At 52.3% G+C, this 17,095-nt stretch overlaps 1 protein-coding gene across 1 annotated transcript in view; it reads left to right on the forward strand.

The window, feature by feature from the left end:
• DYNC1H1 (dynein cytoplasmic 1 heavy chain 1) overlaps nt 1-17,095 on the forward strand; it is a 78,610-nt gene that overhangs the window by 48,355 nt on the left and 13,160 nt on the right. Inside the window, exons 33-54 of the mRNA XM_045060530.1 lie at nt 283-521; nt 693-849; nt 2,578-2,805; nt 3,286-3,516; nt 3,791-3,931; nt 4,352-4,585; nt 4,676-4,882; nt 4,961-5,082; nt 5,569-5,734; nt 6,683-6,846; nt 9,739-9,868; nt 11,431-11,564; nt 11,999-12,113; nt 12,215-12,376; nt 12,458-12,672; nt 12,785-12,989; nt 14,249-14,422; nt 14,536-14,655; nt 14,799-14,919; nt 16,030-16,225; nt 16,554-16,671; nt 16,760-16,975. Coding sequence (XP_044916465.1) covers nt 283-521; nt 693-849; nt 2,578-2,805; nt 3,286-3,516; nt 3,791-3,931; nt 4,352-4,585; nt 4,676-4,882; nt 4,961-5,082; nt 5,569-5,734; nt 6,683-6,846; nt 9,739-9,868; nt 11,431-11,564; nt 11,999-12,113; nt 12,215-12,376; nt 12,458-12,672; nt 12,785-12,989; nt 14,249-14,422; nt 14,536-14,655; nt 14,799-14,919; nt 16,030-16,225; nt 16,554-16,671; nt 16,760-16,975 — 3,795 coding nt within the window. The remainder of the gene's footprint in view (nt 1-282; nt 522-692; nt 850-2,577; nt 2,806-3,285; nt 3,517-3,790; nt 3,932-4,351; nt 4,586-4,675; nt 4,883-4,960; nt 5,083-5,568; nt 5,735-6,682; nt 6,847-9,738; nt 9,869-11,430; nt 11,565-11,998; nt 12,114-12,214; nt 12,377-12,457; nt 12,673-12,784; nt 12,990-14,248; nt 14,423-14,535; nt 14,656-14,798; nt 14,920-16,029; nt 16,226-16,553; nt 16,672-16,759; nt 16,976-17,095) is intronic.

Genomic DNA, 17,095 nt, shown 5'->3' on the forward strand with positions numbered 1-17,095 from the left:
AAGGGATCTTACGTGCCTCTTCTGAGGCAGGTTGGTAGTCACCCCCTCTTCCACTGGCTCCCAGCCTTCCCGGCTTAACAAAGAACTCCCCACAATTTAGTTAAAACCTTTCTTGAAATGTTTTTTGTGGGTGCGGCCCACATGATGTCTGCTTTAAAAACTCGAGTGCAGCACTTGCTTGCCTTTAGCACATGTCTCCTGTTTGCTGTCACGAAGAAGGGCTGAAGAACCTTCCCGTTCTTTCTCTGGAGTGGTCAGGATGTGATGTCTTTGGCTCTGCAGGTCCTCCAGCTCTACCAGATCACCCAGATCAACCACGGCCTGATGATGGTGGGCCCCTCGGGAAGTGGGAAGAGCATGGCTTGGCGTGTTCTCCTGAAGGCTTTGGAGAGGCTCGAGGGCGTGGAGGGCGTGGCCCACATCATCGACCCCAAAGCCATCAGCAAAGACCACCTTTATGGAACCCTGGACCCCAACACCAGGGAATGGACGGATGGGCTGTTCACACATGTCCTGAGAAAGTGAGTTAACCTTGATTCCAGCGAGTGGGACCTGGGTGCTCTCTCCTTCTGTTAACAGCGGGTGTTACTTTTCCAACCAAAGACTGAATGAATGAAAATGCCACTGCGGAGGCTGTTGCAGAGTGAGCGTTTCTAATCTCAAAAAGCTGTTTCAAAATCCTTCCAAACCAGGATCATAGACAACGTGAGGGGCGAGCTGCAAAAGCGCCAGTGGATTGTCTTCGATGGCGACGTGGACCCCGAGTGGGTGGAGAACTTGAACTCGGTGCTGGATGATAACAAGCTTCTGACTCTGCCAAATGGCGAGCGTCTCAGCCTTCCGCCCAATGTAAGTGGCCTTTCGTGGGGTATCAGACCAAATAGCCTGTGTACTCTAGAGGGCAGGTTCCAGGTTCCACAGTGTAGTGGTCGGTTGTGTAAATAGTTTTCAAAGTTGACTGAGTCTCCTTGTGCTAGATTTTTCCATTCCCGTGACCAGTGGGAAATACTTCTATAGAACTTACAAGAACTTTGTACTGTTGCTGAATGTTACCCATGCTCCGTGATTCCCAGTTAATGCTCCAAACCCAGCGTTACGGGGTTGTTAGTAGGATTTGTGAAGTTCTCACACATCTGGGAAGTGGTAAAATGAGTAATTTAGATATGGAAGCTCTCCAGGCTATCCCTTGGAAACGAGCATTTGGTCCAGGTCCTGGACACATCACTGGATAGATCAGGAAACGTGGGTGGGCCTGGCATGGGTTTGCATCCTACTGAAGGTCCTGCAGGAAAAAAACAGACAAAAGCCCTTGCTGTCCTGGGGCGTACAGTCTGATGTGGAAAACAGACCCTCAAGGTAAACAGTGTCGAGTGCTCAGGAGAAGATGAGCTGGAAGGCAGTGGTTGGTGCTGGCGAGAGCCGGAGGGTACGTGGTCAGGGATGGTGACGTGGAGGCATCACCTAGAAGTGTTTGGCATGTGAGGGAGCCGGTCCCGTGGGCCTCCAGATAGCGGGGGGTTTGACTGGGGTATGAGGAGCGAGGGGAGAAAAGGCGGCTGGACCAGAGAGGAAAGGGGCCAGATCAGGTTGGGCCCAGGGCAGTGTAAAGACTGGCACTTGCCCGTTGGGTGAGTCGGGAGCCCTGGGAGTCTGGATCACATCCCTGACTGTCGGGTGGAGAGTAGTTGAAGAGGACGTGTGGGAGCAAGGGGACCACCTAGAGGCTGCGAGGTGGCCCAGGCACAGCTGTGGGGCAGGCCGGGCGAGCTGGCTGCACGGGAGCTGCTGAGTTGTGGTGTCATTTAAAGTTCATGCTGACGGGACTCGCCAAGGGACCGGCAGTGGGCGTGAGAAAAAGGGGGCGGTCGCTTCACAGGAGCACCTGGTGATCATGAACCTGTGAGCCAGCAATAGTGGTTGTCGTCACTTGAGAAGCCAAGCCAGTGATGCCTAGTGCCAGTCTGGAAATGTGCGCTTAGCTCCGCCTGTGTCTTGACACGTCAGGTCTCTCTGTTACAACTCGTTAGGCAGTAGATCCTGACTATTGTTGGAACGAGACTGCTCTCCTGTGAGGCGTGTCGGCACTGAGGTTAGGGCTCTGGAATCAGACCGTCTGCTTTGAATATCAGCTCCACTTACCAGCAGTGGGACCTGGGTGAGGTACCCAGCCCCATCTGTGGAACAGGGACACTGCGCCTGGCTCCAGGGATGGGTGTGAGGGTCGGTGGGTCCAGGCAGGGAGCGTGTCACCGTGCCCGGCCCAGGGTAAGGCTAGCGCACATCCCCAGCCGATGCCCCCTCCAGCGGAGCTGTGTCTTGTGTCCACCAAGGGCTGGTCCTGTGGGCTCACCTGCTCTTCTCCCCACCACACACACTTCCTACCCAGGTCCTTGTGGAGGGCCTTTGGTAGGTGCTGTAGTGATGACAGCCGTAGACGGTTTTGCTTTTTGAAATAAGTGCAGAGAAACTAGATTTAATTTAATCACTCTTTCGATGTGCGTATAGGTAAAAGAATTTTAACATCCCAGTTTCTATCAAACCTACAAAATTAAACCTGCTCTATGTTTTCTCTTCAAGGTGCGAATAATGTTTGAAGTACAGGACTTGAAATACGCCACTCTGGCCACGGTGTCCCGCTGCGGCATGGTCTGGTTTAGTGAGGACGTTCTCAGCACAGACATGATCTTCAACAACTTCCTGGCCAGGCTGCGTAGCATCCCGCTGGACGAAGGGGAGGACGAGGCCCAGCGCCGGCGCAAGGGCAAAGAGGACGAGGGGGAGGAGGCGGCTTCCCCAATGCTGCAGGTACGAGGGCCGTCACCGCTCTGCCAAGTGCAGCCGCAGATCTGCAGCTGGAGGGGGGCGGGGGCTTCCCGCACAGTCAGGTCAGGTGTTCCACCCCCGAGGGTCTAGAAGCCAGGGGGGGCCGTGGTGCTGCTCATCTGTGGAAGCTGGGCCCTCAGCGTTGTCGTATGGCAGTGCCTAACGAAGGAGTATCAGCTGCCGAAGTGAAGACCCGTTTAGGAAACTTTAAAGAGTTCTTTTAGTTATCTGACTTTTCTCTGCAAATTGACGAACAGCTGCCTTTTTCCATTACAGTGATGGACTAAGGATTGATCACTGAAGGTTATCCAGAAAAGTGTGTGTGTGTGTGTGTGTGTGTGTGTGTGTGTGTGTGTGTGTGTGTTTACAGGTTACGTGACTCTCTCCCGGGCCTAGGTTAGACTATATGAAAATCTCCGGGGTTTTTTCAAAATGACAGACATCATCTACTGCTTCTTGCAGATCCAAAGGGACGCGGCCACAATCATGCAGCCGTACTTCACGTCCAACGGTCTGGTCACCAAGGCCCTGGAGCACGCCTTCAAGCTGGAGCACATCATGGACCTGACCCGTCTCCGCTGCCTGGGCTCGCTCTTCTCCATGCTGCACCAGGCCTGCCGCAACGTGGCCCAGTACAACGCCAACCACCCCGACTTCCCCATGCAGATCGAGCAGCTGGAGCGCTACGTTCAGGTCAGTGAGCACCTGCATTGCAGGAAAGTAGGGCTCGACGGGGGCCGGGGCACCGATGGCCTCTGTGTCTGCAAACCTCCTGAGACAACGTGCCTGCTTGGGTGTGTTCTCTTCCCTGGGAACAGGGTCAGGCTTTCATGGGGGCCGAGAAAGGTGCAAGCATGTCCATGATCCAAGAACACTGGGAACCACTCTTCTCGAGGTTAATGTTGCCATAAATGTCTTCATTGTTGAAATTTTATTTAAAAACGGATCCTGTTCTCTCTTTAAATAGCGATATCTGGTTTATGCCATACTCTGGTCCTTGTCTGGAGATAGTCGGCTGAAAATGAGAGCAGAGCTGGGTGAATACATCAGAAGAATCACAACGGTGCCGTTGCCCGCTGCACCCAACATACCGATTATTGATTATGAAGTAAGTGCGTGAAGGAGTGGCCTCCCTGCCTTGACCTTGACATGTTGGTGTAATTCGTCCTGGAGACACCTCACCATGAGCTTAATCTTTATTTCTTTTTTTTTTTCTTTATTTGTTTTGAGAGCGCACGCATGAGTGGGGGAGGGGTAGAGACCGGGAGAGACAGAATCCCAAGCAGGCTGTGCACTGCGGCACAGACCTCGCGACCTGTGAGATCGTGACCTGAGCCGAAACTAAGAGTTGGACACTTAACTGACCGAGCCACCCAGATGCCCCATTAATCTTTCCATTTCATCAAAGGATACTGTCCTTTGCTTTATGTGGTATAAGGAGAGCAGTTCTGGTTTATATGAAAGCGAGCAAGTCTCTAAGTGAGGTGTGTGGCTCCCGGAGTGACCCACACCCCTTCTCTGGGTGCAGGTGTCCATCAGCGGAGAATGGTCGCCATGGCAGGCCAAGGTGCCTCAGATTGAAGTGGAGACGCACAAGGTGGCGGCCCCTGACGTCGTCGTGCCGACTCTGGACACCGTCCGCCACGAAGCCCTCTTGTACACCTGGCTGGCTGAGCACAAGCCACTGGTCCTGTGCGGGCCCCCCGGGTCTGGCAAGACCATGACCCTCTTCAGCGCCCTCCGGGCCTTGCCCGACATGGAGGTAAAGCGGCTGGGAGGTGGGCAACAGGCCTTTCGGTGCTCACGTACGGGATGGCGCTTGTAACGGTCGATTTGCCTCTTCCGTCTAAAGGTTGTGGGTCTTAACTTCTCGAGTGCTACCACTCCAGAGCTCCTGCTGAAGACCTTTGACCACTACTGCGAGTACAGACGCACCCCTAACGGTGTGGTTTTGGCCCCGGTGCAACTTGGAAAGTGGCTGGTGCTATTCTGTGATGAGATCAACTTGCCAGACATGGATAAATACGGGACACAGAGGGTCATATCCTTCATCCGACAGGTTTGTGTACATCCACAAGTCCCCGCTGACCTCGTTCACATTTGCCATTAATGTGCTGACCCTCCCGCTTTCCCTCAGATGGTGGAGCATGGAGGCTTTTACCGAACCTCAGATCAAACGTGGGTGAAGCTGGAGAGGATCCAGTTTGTCGGGGCTTGTAATCCACCCACGGATCCTGGAAGAAAGCCCCTCTCTCACAGGTAACACACAGCTCCGTAGACAGCGCTGGCCTCACTCACACCCCTGTTCCAAGGTTGTTTTAAACGTAACACAGCAGAAATCTGGTTTTGGTAGTAAAAAGGTAACAAAATGCTGATTATCGTAGGGTGGCCCCTGGGCTCCTTGTGCTGCAATACTGGAAAACACACTCAAAAATAAAAGCACTGACTCTCTGGGTGGTAACGAGCTAACTGCCCCAGGCCTGTCTGTGGGCCACGATGAGGCTGTATCAGCCTGCATCATTTTCCCATTTGGGGTTGGCTCTTTTTCAAAGTTTTTTGCACCTGCTGTTAGTGTTGGCGCCCAGGCCCCAGCAGTTTGTACGTGATCTGCACGAGTGGGGACGTGAGGCCTGTGTGGGTGGATCGGGAAGCAGCCCTGGTCTGGGCCCGGGCCGGGCTGGGGCACTCTCCGCTCAGGCACACTGCTGATCAGCTGGGAAGTCTGAGCCGGCCGTCCTCACGCAGATTCTTGCGCCACGTGCCGGTCGTGTATGTGGATTACCCGGGACCCGCCTCCCTGACGCAGATCTACGGCACCTTCAACCGGGCCATGCTGCGGCTCATCCCGTCCCTGCGCACGTACGCGGAGCCGCTCACCGCCGCCATGGTGGAGTTCTACACCATGTCTCAGGTACGCGGGGCCGGGCGCTGCTAAAAGATGGAGCTTTATTTAGAGCTCTTGTTGAGCCGGGACTTCCCAGAGCCTGTCCTCAAATCATTCTACCAGGTACCGCGACTGCAGACGTTTCCCTTTTTTTCTTGTTGCCCTTGTCTGCACACGTTACATACAGTATTTTTTACAAAATCGGTACTGTACTCCTCAGTTTCTCAAAGGACACGGACACTTGTTATTACAGCACAACCATGGGTGTGCATCTGGTTATTTGTAATGATGATGTGTTGTCAAACTGCTCTCCGGGCAGCTGGACCACCGACGTGGCCGCCAGCATCATCTCCATCCGCCACCCTCATTACCGCTTTCAAACCGCCTGGTGAAAGGAAGCGGTTCTCCTGCTTGGGACTCACGCATCTGGGATGCCTTCCGGTTCCGGTGCCTCCCGGGGCACTGAGAGCTGCTGGCCACCCCCCACCCCTGACCAGGCACAGCCGTCCCGCTCCTCCCCGATTGCCTGCACGTCCAGTAGTGTCCAGAAGTGTCCAGTACCCTCCCTGGTATTTAGTTTGCTTTTCGTTCTGTGGAACTGCAACTTTTCCTGCAGAATTTTTAACATCATCAAGTGTAAATCTTTTTTTTTCTTTGTTCCTGCCTTTAAAATCATGCTTAGGAAGGCTTTCCCTGAACTTAGGAATTACATGCTTTAAAGTCTTTTCAGAAGAGCATTGTTGTAGTTTCGTTAAATAGAATTAATTTTAACATAAAAGTGAGCAACTTGGATGGAACTTTGTTCCAGATAGTTGTCCAGTGGTTCCAACGTTGTCTACTAATTCATCCTTAAATTTTCTAGGGTTTAGGTTGTCTGTTTTGAATATAAAAATGTTACACAGCACTTGATCTCTTAACCACTTTTCATGTGTTTTAAGGGATTTATACATACCTCCCACTTTTTTGAACCTGCAGGAGAGATTCACTCAGGACACACAGCCCCACTATATCTACTCACCCCGTGAGATGACGAGGTGGGTACGAGGGATCTTTGAGGCCCTGAGACCTCTGGAAACCCTGCCTGTGGAAGGCCTCATTCGGATTTGGGCACACGAAGCCCTCCGTCTCTTCCAAGACAGGTAAGGCCAAGGATTCGGTTAGCTCCTTGCTCCACCTACACTGATGCTTGTGGCCCTCCGAGTTAGGCTCTGTGCAAGGCTGGCCTGCCCAAGTTTGAGCCAGCCTCTGTTGGTGGTGGAAGGGGGCAGAGGCGGCAAGGGTAGCCTTGGCGTCTGAGCACAGCCACCCCCAGCATGATGGGTGTCAGGGCTGAGGGACTGCCCACCACCAGTAAGGGTAGGTAGGTAGGGGGCGAGGCACTTCCATTAAGCTCAGTAACTCTCATGCCTGTGCCCCATAACCTTGTCCAAGCTGGAGTTTTCTGGCGAATTTAAACGCTTTCTAGGGGCACCTGGCTGACTCAGCCGGTAGAGCGTGCAGCTCTTGATCTTGGGGTCATGAGTTCAAGTCCCACACGGGGCATAGAGATTCCTTTAAAAAAAAAAAAAAAAGTAGGAGCCCCTGGGTGGCTCAGTCAGTTGGGCATCCGACTTCGGCTCAAGTCATGATCTTGCAGTCCATGGGTTCGAGCCCTGTGTCGGGCTCTGTGCTGACAGCTCGGAGCCTGAAGCCTGCTTCAGATTCTGTGTCTCCCTCTCTCTTCTCTCCTGCTTGTGTTCTGTCTACCAAAAATAAACATTTAAAAAAAAAAAAACAACACCATTAGATGCCTTCTAGCAACTCCCTGGCAGGTGGTTTCCATAACCAGCTCTCCTCACCCTTGAACTTTATTCACATCAAAGGGTTTGCAGCTCTGTCTCTTTATCTGTTGGCCTCTTTTCTCAGGTCTTGCCTTGTAGATTCTGAGTTTTGTGACGAGCTGCTCATGACTGTAGTGATCAGTGTGGACCATGAAAAGTTTTGTGGTTTGAGTCCCAGGAAACACCACAGTGGAAAGTTGAGTCTTTACCTCTTGAGGGATCTTGAAAATTACTGACGTTTTTAAGCCAGAGTCAACTTCTTGCATTCTTTGGAGTCCAGTACAGACTTCATTTTACAGTAAATTCTTAATTTTCCTAGTTTCTGCCCTGTTTTTTTTTTTAAATATTTTTTTTAAATTTTTTTTTTTTTTAAATATTTTGTGTATTTTAGCATAGTTTTTCAGGCTCATTTTAGATTGGTGAGGAAAAGTTAAATTTGTGTTACATTAGTTCTAAACTTCTAAAAATTAATTCTTGGCTCAGTTGGTTAAGCATCTGACTTTGGCTCGGGTCATGGTCTCACGGTTCGTGGGTTTGGGCCCCACATCAGGCTCTGTACTGACTGACAGCTCAGAGCCTGGAGCCTGCTTCGGATTCTGTGTCTCCGTCTCTCTCTGCCCGTCCCCTGCTTGCGCTCTGTCTCTCTCTCAAAAATAAAACCATTTTAAAAACATTTTTTAATAATTCTTAATTAATTTACTATTTAACACAGCACCACAGTTTCCTTTCTTTGGGGGAATGTTCTGCCTGTGAATCGGGCTGCTCAGAACAGTGCAGGAGGTCAGGCCTCTTGTGGCCGGACAGGTCCCCTCGCTCACAGGGTAAGTGTGAGGTGGCCGTACGCAGAGGACATAGTCCCTCTGGCCGCTCGCAGTCCCAGGTTTATGTGGTTGGTCAGTTAATGTTACTCCTGGGAGAACCCAGGGCAGATGGCTCCCTCCAGACCGAGGGTACGGACTTGTGTGTCCAGCGGCTGCACCTCCAGACCAGTGAGTCCTGCCTCCGGGCAGCTCTTCTCACCCGAGCTCACGAGGAGTCTCAGAACTTCATCGTAGGTCTCTGTCTCTCAAACCAGGTTCCTGGGAGTCCACTGACTCACACAGCAGCCCCGCCCCAGAGCCCAGTGCACGGCACGAGCGAAGCAAGTGGGGGAGGGGAGCAAGGAACATCGTGTTAGCTTCTTTTCATTTAAAACAAAACAGAACAAGAAAAACTTCTAACCCTCTCTTTTTTAATAATGAAGAAATTTGATGGGGGCAGTGCCTGGGTGGCTCAGTCGGTTAAGTGTCGACTTCAGCTCAGGTCATGATCTCACGCCTCATGAGTTCAAGCCCTGCGTTGGGGGCTCTGTGCTGACAGCCTGGAGCCTGTTTCAGATTCTGTGTCTCCCTCTCTCTCTCTCTCTCTCTCTGCCCCTTCCTGCTTGTGCTTTTTGTCTCTCTCTGCCTCAAAAATAAATGTTAAAAAAAATTTTTTTTTAAATAATGAAAGAATTTGACCTATAATTTCACAGATTTCCCAAAATGCCAGAGATAAAGTTGTATTAAATTCCGATTGGCTGCATTAACTATGTGACCCGCACCTGGTAGCCTGAGTGCGTCACACATTCAGCTTCTTAGGAGGTGCTCGTCACCACCACCACCACCACCACCCCCCCCCCACCCGGCCCATCCATGTGGACTCGTTCAGTCTTACCTGCTTCGTCATGGTTTCCTTTATAAGCCCTGGGTCTCTGGCACCGCGTGTGTTGGCTGTCCCCCTGTTCCCCTGTGACTCTGGGAACTTTGTATTAGGCAAGCGTAGAAACTAGAATCACGTTGGCATGTTGTAAATCGATGTGATTAAACACTTTTAGAGGAATTTTTTTTTTACTTGTTTTTTAAGTAATCTCTACACCCAACATGGCACTCACCCTCATGACCCCCACATTAAGGGGTCGAATGTTCTAACTGAGCCAGCCAGGCGCCCCCTAGAGGAATTTTTTTAATGTAACGGTGCTATAGGTTTGAGGGGTTTTATGTTTAGTAACATTTTAGATTGTTTAAGCTGTCTGGAGTTCAGAATCTTAGGTTTTTCCATTGGGAGAAAAATGAAAACTTCCGGTAAAGGGTAATTGTAGCCCTTGGAGTTGCCCGCAGCCCCAACAAAACAGGGTGTTCTGTCAGCACGGCTCCTGTTTGCATTGATACACACACGGCTCTTCTTCGACAGACTCGTGGAGGACGAGGAGAGGCGCTGGACAGACGAGAACATTGATATGGTTGCTCTGAAGCACTTTCCCAACATAGACAAAGAGAAGGCGATGAGCCGGCCCATCTTGTACAGCAACTGGCTGTCAAAGGTAACAAGTTGTCATTTCAGAAATACTTCCTTCTGCCCTTTCAGTTAGAATTCTCTTCTTGTCAAACAGACCTTTTTCCCAAAGTACCCTGTAAGCAAATCATTGGTTCCAGGCATGATGCTGATAACTTACGGTATACTGTCCCCGGAGTGTACCCGGGGCTGGCGGGCCGGCCGTGTGTTTCTTATCCCATGAGATGGTTGCTACCAGAGCCATGCAGTCCCACCTGTCAGGGGCCAGGCTTCGGCGTGTTTGCAGCAAAAGGGGTCTTCCCCTTGGCTTTCACTTCCCTCACACTCCAGAAATGAGCCAATTGTGAATAATCCAAGTAAAAACATTTCCTATACTGTTATACTATACAAAGTTGACGCTTCTAGAATAGTTGTGAGCTGTTCTTTTTCTGAAAGAGAGTAGGATTTTTAGTAAGGTGTAGTTTCAACGTGCGTTCCATTCAGCAGGTAGTTCAGGCACAGGGATGAGGAAAATCTTGTAGACAGCGCACAGTCCAATGGGGGAGAGAGACCGATGGAAACAGCTCCGTCTGGAGAGATCTCAGTAGAGCTGACCCTGATATTGGCTCCTAAAGGGGCTTGTACACCTTTGTCAAGAAGGGCTTGCCAGGCAGAGGGCCTGACAGAAGCAAAGGCACAGAAGCAAGAAATAGCAAGACAGGTTTGGTGTTGCTAGAATTTTCTGTGTGTTTCTGGACTCCAGATACTAATTGTTCTCATTTATAGGCACCATCTTCTCCCAGTGGCTCATCTGTCGCTGTCTTTATGGTGTCTTCTGACAAGCACGTTGTCAGAGTTCTGTCATTTAAAACCATGATCCGTGTGTGTGTGTGTGTGTGTGTGTGTGTGTGTGTGTGTGTGTGTGTGTGTGTGTGGAGTGAGCTACAGGTCTGTTTCCAGTTTTCCCCTGGGACGTCCTGACCCAGCGCTATTTGTTGGATGATCCCTTACTTGGCAGAATCTGTCATTATGGGTTCTCTGCCTGCACAGGTCTGTTTCAGAGGCTCTGTCCTGCTCTGTTGCTCGTTTGTCACTCCCTGTGCTCAAAACTGCATGACCTTGATAATGACGATGAAGTCTGATAGGATAGGCCTTCACACCTGGTTCTTCTTTAGGGCGATCTTGACCTGACCGTCCTTGGCCCTTTCCTCTTGCAAAGCAAGTTTAGAATTGGCTTGTCAAGTTGTGCTAAAACCACCCCACTGTCCACCACTGAGATTGTTTGTGGCTGGGATCGTATTCACTTTCTCTGTCAAGTTGGATGGAGCTGACGTTTTTACAGCAGTTCACTTATCTCTGTACGGTCATGGTTTCTGTCTTCTTCATTTATTCAGGCCTTCCATGAGGTCTTTCAGGGACGTTCAGTTTTCTCTACAAAGATTTCCCCTGGTTTTAGATCGAGTCCCAGCTAACTTACATTTTTGTTGCTATGTTGTAAGTGATACCTTCTCGTATATTTTAACGGTTTTTTGGTACCTGGAATTGTAATTGACTGGTATAATACAGAAGATGATTTCTCTTAGTAATTGGGTCTTAATTTTTTTTTTCTAGGATTACATCCCAGTAGACCAGGAAGAATTGAGAGATTATGTCAAGGCTAGGCTGAAAGTCTTCTATGAAGAAGAACTTGATGTTCCTCTGGTCCTGTTCAATGAAGTGTTAGACCACGTGCTCAGGATCGACCGGTGGGCTTTTTGTTGTTACAGCCTCTCTGCTCACCCACGCCGCTGTTCACGTAGTGGTAGGGGATCCTCCCAGCCGACCTCCCCTCACCTCCACCTCTGCCTTCTCAGCTAAGCAACCCCCCTCCCTTCTAAGTCCCGCTTCTCCGTCCCTTACCTGCCTCCCACACACTCGCTCGGCTCCTGCTAACAGTCTGTTCCTGCCATGATTGACACCTCTTGTTAGATTCTGCCTTGTGCCACCTGGCTGTCTGGAGGAGAGGACCATGTCCCCCACTAGGCCTGGCAAATAGCAGTCGCTCAACAAGTGGTTGACTTACCAATTTAAGTTAAAATACCTTAGAGATGTTGTAGGTTAACTCCTGAGAAAGTTTAGGACCCAAGTGTCAAAAGGAGAACAGAGCCTAAAACCCTTTTATCTTTTCTGATGCTGTCAGGATATTCCGCCAGCCTCAAGGCCACTTGCTTCTGATTGGTGTCAGTGGAGCAGGAAAAACCACCCTGTCCCGTTTTGTGGCCTGGATGAATGGTTTGAGTGTGTACCAGATTAAGGTGGGTCTGGTCGATGCCTCTTACTCCCAGAGACAGTTTCCCGACTCACGCACACGGCTCCCTGAATGAGATTGGACCTAACCCGTCGACTGCTTCTGCAGGTGCACAGAAAGTACACCGGGGAAGACTTCGATGAAGATCTTCGGACGGTGCTGAGGCGTTCCGGCTGTAAGAACGAAAAGATAGCATTTATAATGGATGAGTCCAACGTGTTAGATTCTGGATTCCTGGAGCGAATGAATACCCTTCTGGCCAACGGGGAGGTACGTGCCACGTTGCGTGGTGTTGGGTGGTGGTGTCAGCTTCCCAGGGCCGGTCAGTCGTAACGCCTTCTCGTCTGTTAGGTCCCCGGCCTCTTTGAAGGAGATGAGTACGCCACTCTGATGACCCAGTGCAAAGAGGGGGCCCAGAAGGAGGGCCTGATGCTGGACTCGCACGAGGAACTGTACAAATGGTTCACCAGCCAGGTCATCCGCAACCTCCACGTCGTCTTCACCATGAACCCGTCCTCGGAGGGGCTCAAGGACCGCGCGGCCACCTCCCCGGCACTTTTCAACAGGTGGGCCGATGTGTGCTTGGCTCTGGGTTACTCTGGGTTACGACAGCCGATTTCTTCTCAAGGGACAGACCTGGCTCTTGGGAGCTATTTGAGACGTGGGCGTCTTTTGCAGGTGTGTGTTGAACTGGTTTGGGGACTGGTCCACTGAAGCGCTGTATCAAGTGGGCAAGGAATTCACGAGTAAAATGGACCTGGAGAAGCCGAATTACATTGTGCCTGATTACATGCCGCTTGTGTATGACAAACTACCACAGCCGCCGTCGCATCGGGAAGCGATTGTAAACAGCTGTGTATTTGTTCATCAGACTCTTCACCAGGTGGGTTGTTTCAAGGTCCTGGAAAAAGCAAAACTAACCATCGTACTGACGTAAATCGATGAAGACGAGACCCTAGGGTATTGCATATTAGGCACAATACCATTGCTCGCTGCTAACTCTTTCGGTGACACATTTCCTACTTACCAGGCTGCACCTTCTGAGATCCTTGACCTTCGCTGCTCTGTGGATTCTGCTTCCATAAAGCGTTCTACTCTGCTTTCCTTTTCTCGTTGCCGCTAGGTGCACGGGTCCTGGTTCTCTATCCTAGGCCAGGGGTTGGCATACTTCTCCTGTAAAAGGCCAGATAGTTCATGTTTGAGGCTTCATGGACCAGGAGGGTCTCTTGACTGCTTGGCCCTGCCTTGATACACAGAGCCTGCACGGCCCACATGGAAACGGGTGGGTTTGGCCGTGTGCCACTAGTACTTCGTCTGCAGAAATGGGCAGCGTTCAGGTCTGGCCCACTGGCCAGGGTTTGCTGTCCCTTGCTTTAGACTCCTCATCATGGAAGAGTCCCATCTGCTCCCATCTGAAAGGCATTCGTAAAGACCACTCTGAGCCTGTGGGCGTCCAGTCGACCACTACCCTGCCACCCCCTGCCATTACCTGCAGGCTGCCTCCACTTGCCTCTGGAGGGTAGCCCTGCCCTGGCTTCCTTGGCTGGGCTCGTGTCCTCGTGCCGTGGCCGGAGAGGCCGGAGCAGCTGGTCCCACGGAGCCGCGCCTCTCGCCCTCTTCCTGGTGCCACCTCTTACTTTGGTGTCCATGGAAAATAAGCAGAAGGCCTAGGAGGCACGGCATTACACAGTGCCCCCCAGCTGTACACGTGTGAGGTCGCCAGGGTCATCAGAGGTTTGACGAGCGAGCTCAGGGGTTCCCGGGGCTCCCTGAGATCTTGTAGGAGGCTGAGCTGAGACCCGAACTCAAGTGTGACTCCTTTTTTATTCATGTGTGTTTATTTTGAGAGAGAGCGAGCACACGTGTGCGAGGGAGGGGGAAAGAGAATCCCAAGCAGGCTCCGTGCCGTCAGTGCAGAGCCTGGTGCGGGACTCAGTCTCACAAACCGTGAGATCGTGACCTGAGCTGCGACCGAGGGTCAGATGTTCGACCCACCGAGCCACCCGGTGCGTCTCAAGGGTGATTCCTCGGGGCTGGGTCTCTGCCCCAGGTCACTCGGCAGCCTACAGAGCGGTTAGCGTTTGGAGGGCAAATCGCAGAGAACGTCCTCGAGAGCGAAAAGATTTCACTGTCTTCTCAAAGGCTAATGCTCGGCTAGCGAAGCGAGGGGGCCGGACGATGGCCATCACACCTCGCCACTACCTGGACTTCATTAACCACTACGCCAACCTGTTCCACGAGAAGCGGAGCGAGCTGGAGGAGCAGCAGATGCATTTGAACGTCGGACTCAGGAAGATCAAGGAAACCGTCGACCAGGTACGTCCATCCCGGGTGCCCGCTTCGCTTGCGGGCAGGGGGCTGGCGTGAGGACCCCTTTCCGGGAAATTTCCGTGCGGCTCTGTCCCCCTGACGCGGCGCCCGTCCCGCAGGTGGAGGAGCTGCGGCGCGACCTGCGTATAAAGAGCCAGGAGCTGGAGGTGAAGAACGCGGCCGCCAATGACAAGCTGAAGAAGATGGTGAAGGACCAGCAGGAGGCCGAGAAGAAAAAGGTGCTTGCCGGGCGTGGAGGTCTCGTCCGGGTGGGCTTCAGGCTGCTGGGTGGGGGCGGAGCGCCCAGCGGAGCGAGGACCGTTGCTCGGGTCGCACTCGGCAACACGGCGCGGACCCGTAGCTGAGCCGTCCCTCTCACCAGGTGATGAGCCAAGAAATTCAGGAACAGCTGCACAAGCAGCAGGAAGTCATTGCAGACAAACAGATGAGCGTCAAAGAAGATCTCGACAAGGTGGAGCCTGCAGTCATTGAGGCCCAGAATGGTACGTCACAGCTGTCGGGGGTCTGGCTTTCTAGAAGGGGCGTCTTCTGTCCATGGGGCTGGCTGTGCAGCTTGGGGCTGTGCCCGGGTTGCCCCCAGAGGCGCGTGCGTGTCTGGAAGCATCACTGGCAAATACCTGAAGGTTTTTCTAAACACCACAGACGGTCTCCATTCCTTAAAGCAAATCCCCACGGGGCTCTCTGCTTCCACCAGAGCCGAGCCCCTCTCGTAGGAGACAGTTGACAAAATATGTTTTACGTGAATACGTTTGTTTTTTAATTTGACAATAATTACATGAAGATGCTATTTATGAATCCGACTGGAGTTTCACCCAGAAATGCCTTGAAGTGTGTAGTGTCGTCTTGGGGTTATCTACGCGTTTTCTGGCCAGACCAGCGAATGCTAATTTGCGTACCCATGGCAGTCGCTGCCCATTCCTCATCGACACGGGCTCCTGCGGGACACCATAGCGCCTGGGCCAGGATCTGGGCCGGGATCCGGCCCAATGCCTTGCTTGCTTGCGGCCCATCAGCGCCTGTTTCAAACGTGCGCTCTTCCTGTTACACCATCCAAACTATAGATTTTCCTTGAGAATCTAATTTCGAAGGGAACTTAATTTTTACTGCCGAGTAACCAGCGAAAAAGTGTTTTAGTAAAAGTTCAGACTGGAAAAAGTGCAGTTTAGCTTGTAGAAGGCGTCGGCCATCCTTTTTCTAGAGCTGTTAATTCTACATATTCAGCCAGCCAAGCAGACAGCTTCTAGATTATGGCAGAATATAAATATTGTTGCTTAAATTGTGTAAGGTAAGTACATAATTGTAATGTGTCAACGTTTTAAGTCTTTATGGGGGTAAAGGAACTAACGGGGACCCATGAGACATCACCAGAGGCAGCTTCCTGCTTTTTACGGAATGTTCAGTGTGGCCTTTAGTGCCGGGAGAGCTTCAGAGCTATTTAAAAGGCCAGCTATTCCAGGGGGTTTAAAGACAGAAAGTCCCGCTCGCTGCAGCCTTCTGAGCGGTGGCCGCCTCCTCGTCGGAGCCACGGCTCTGCTGTGCCACCGCACCTCACCTGCTTGCCCTCCCGCCCCTCCTGCCACCGTGGTGCCCAGCCGTGAAGTCGATAAAGAAGCAGCACCTGGTGGAGGTGCGATCCATGGCCAACCCCCCTGCCGCCGTGAAGCTGGCGCTTGAGTCCATCTGCCTGCTGCTGGGCGAGAGCACCACAGACTGGAAGCAGATCCGCTCCATCATCATGAGGGAGAACTTCATCCCCACCATCGTCAACTTCTCCGCAGAGGAGATCAGGTGAGCGTCGCCAGGAAGCAGGAGACAGCGCTCCGGCATTGAGAGGTTTCCCTGCTTTCGCGCGGCCCTGTCACCGTGGCCTGTTGTGTCAGAAGGTGGCGTCCGTTACATCAACTGCACAAATGCCTTCTAAGCCATTTCACTCAAAGCCGGCGTTGGGCACTGACGCCCGTCGGGGGAGCGTGGGGGTGGGAAGGTCAGAGACCACCATCCCCCGGAACACGGGTGGTCCGGCTCGTCCTCCGTGGTCACTGGGGCAACAGATGGGAACTGGCCTTTAAAATCTTTTGCCCCACACGTGCTTAGAAACACAATCCCTCTTTTGCAGCGATGCCATAAGGGAGAAGATGAAGAAAAACTACATGTCCAATCCAAGCTACAACTACGAGATTGTCAACCGGGCCTCCCTGGCCTGCGGCCCTATGGTGAAATGGGCCATCGCGCAGGTAAGTGGCGTGGCCGGGAGCTCCCGCAGGAAAAGTCCCCTCCGGTCCCGTCACTCGGGAAGAGTTAATGACCGTCTGCCTCTTTCAGCTCAACTACGCCGACATGTTAAAGCGGGTGGAGCCCCTGCGCAACGAGCTGCAGAAGCTGGAGGACGACGCTAAGGACAACCAGCAGAAGGCCAACGAGGTGGAGCAGATGATCCGCGACTTGGAAGCCAGCATCGCCCGCTACAAGGAGGAGTACGCAGTCCTGATCTCGGAGGCCCAGGCCATCAAGGCAGACCTGGCCGCTGTCGAAGCGAAGGTAAGGCTGTCGCCGGGCGGGAGCACTCTCTCTGCCGGCTCCTCTCAGTTCTTCGTGGGGTCTGACATGAGGTGCTCCTGGTGCCTCATACACGTTCGCGCGTGTGTGCCCGCCTTCTTG

This window comes from Felis catus, chromosome B3 (genome assembly GCF_018350175.1).
Source record: "Felis catus isolate Fca126 chromosome B3, F.catus_Fca126_mat1.0, whole genome shotgun sequence".
In the NCBI taxonomy this organism is placed as follows: domain Eukaryota; kingdom Metazoa; phylum Chordata; class Mammalia; order Carnivora; family Felidae; genus Felis; species Felis catus.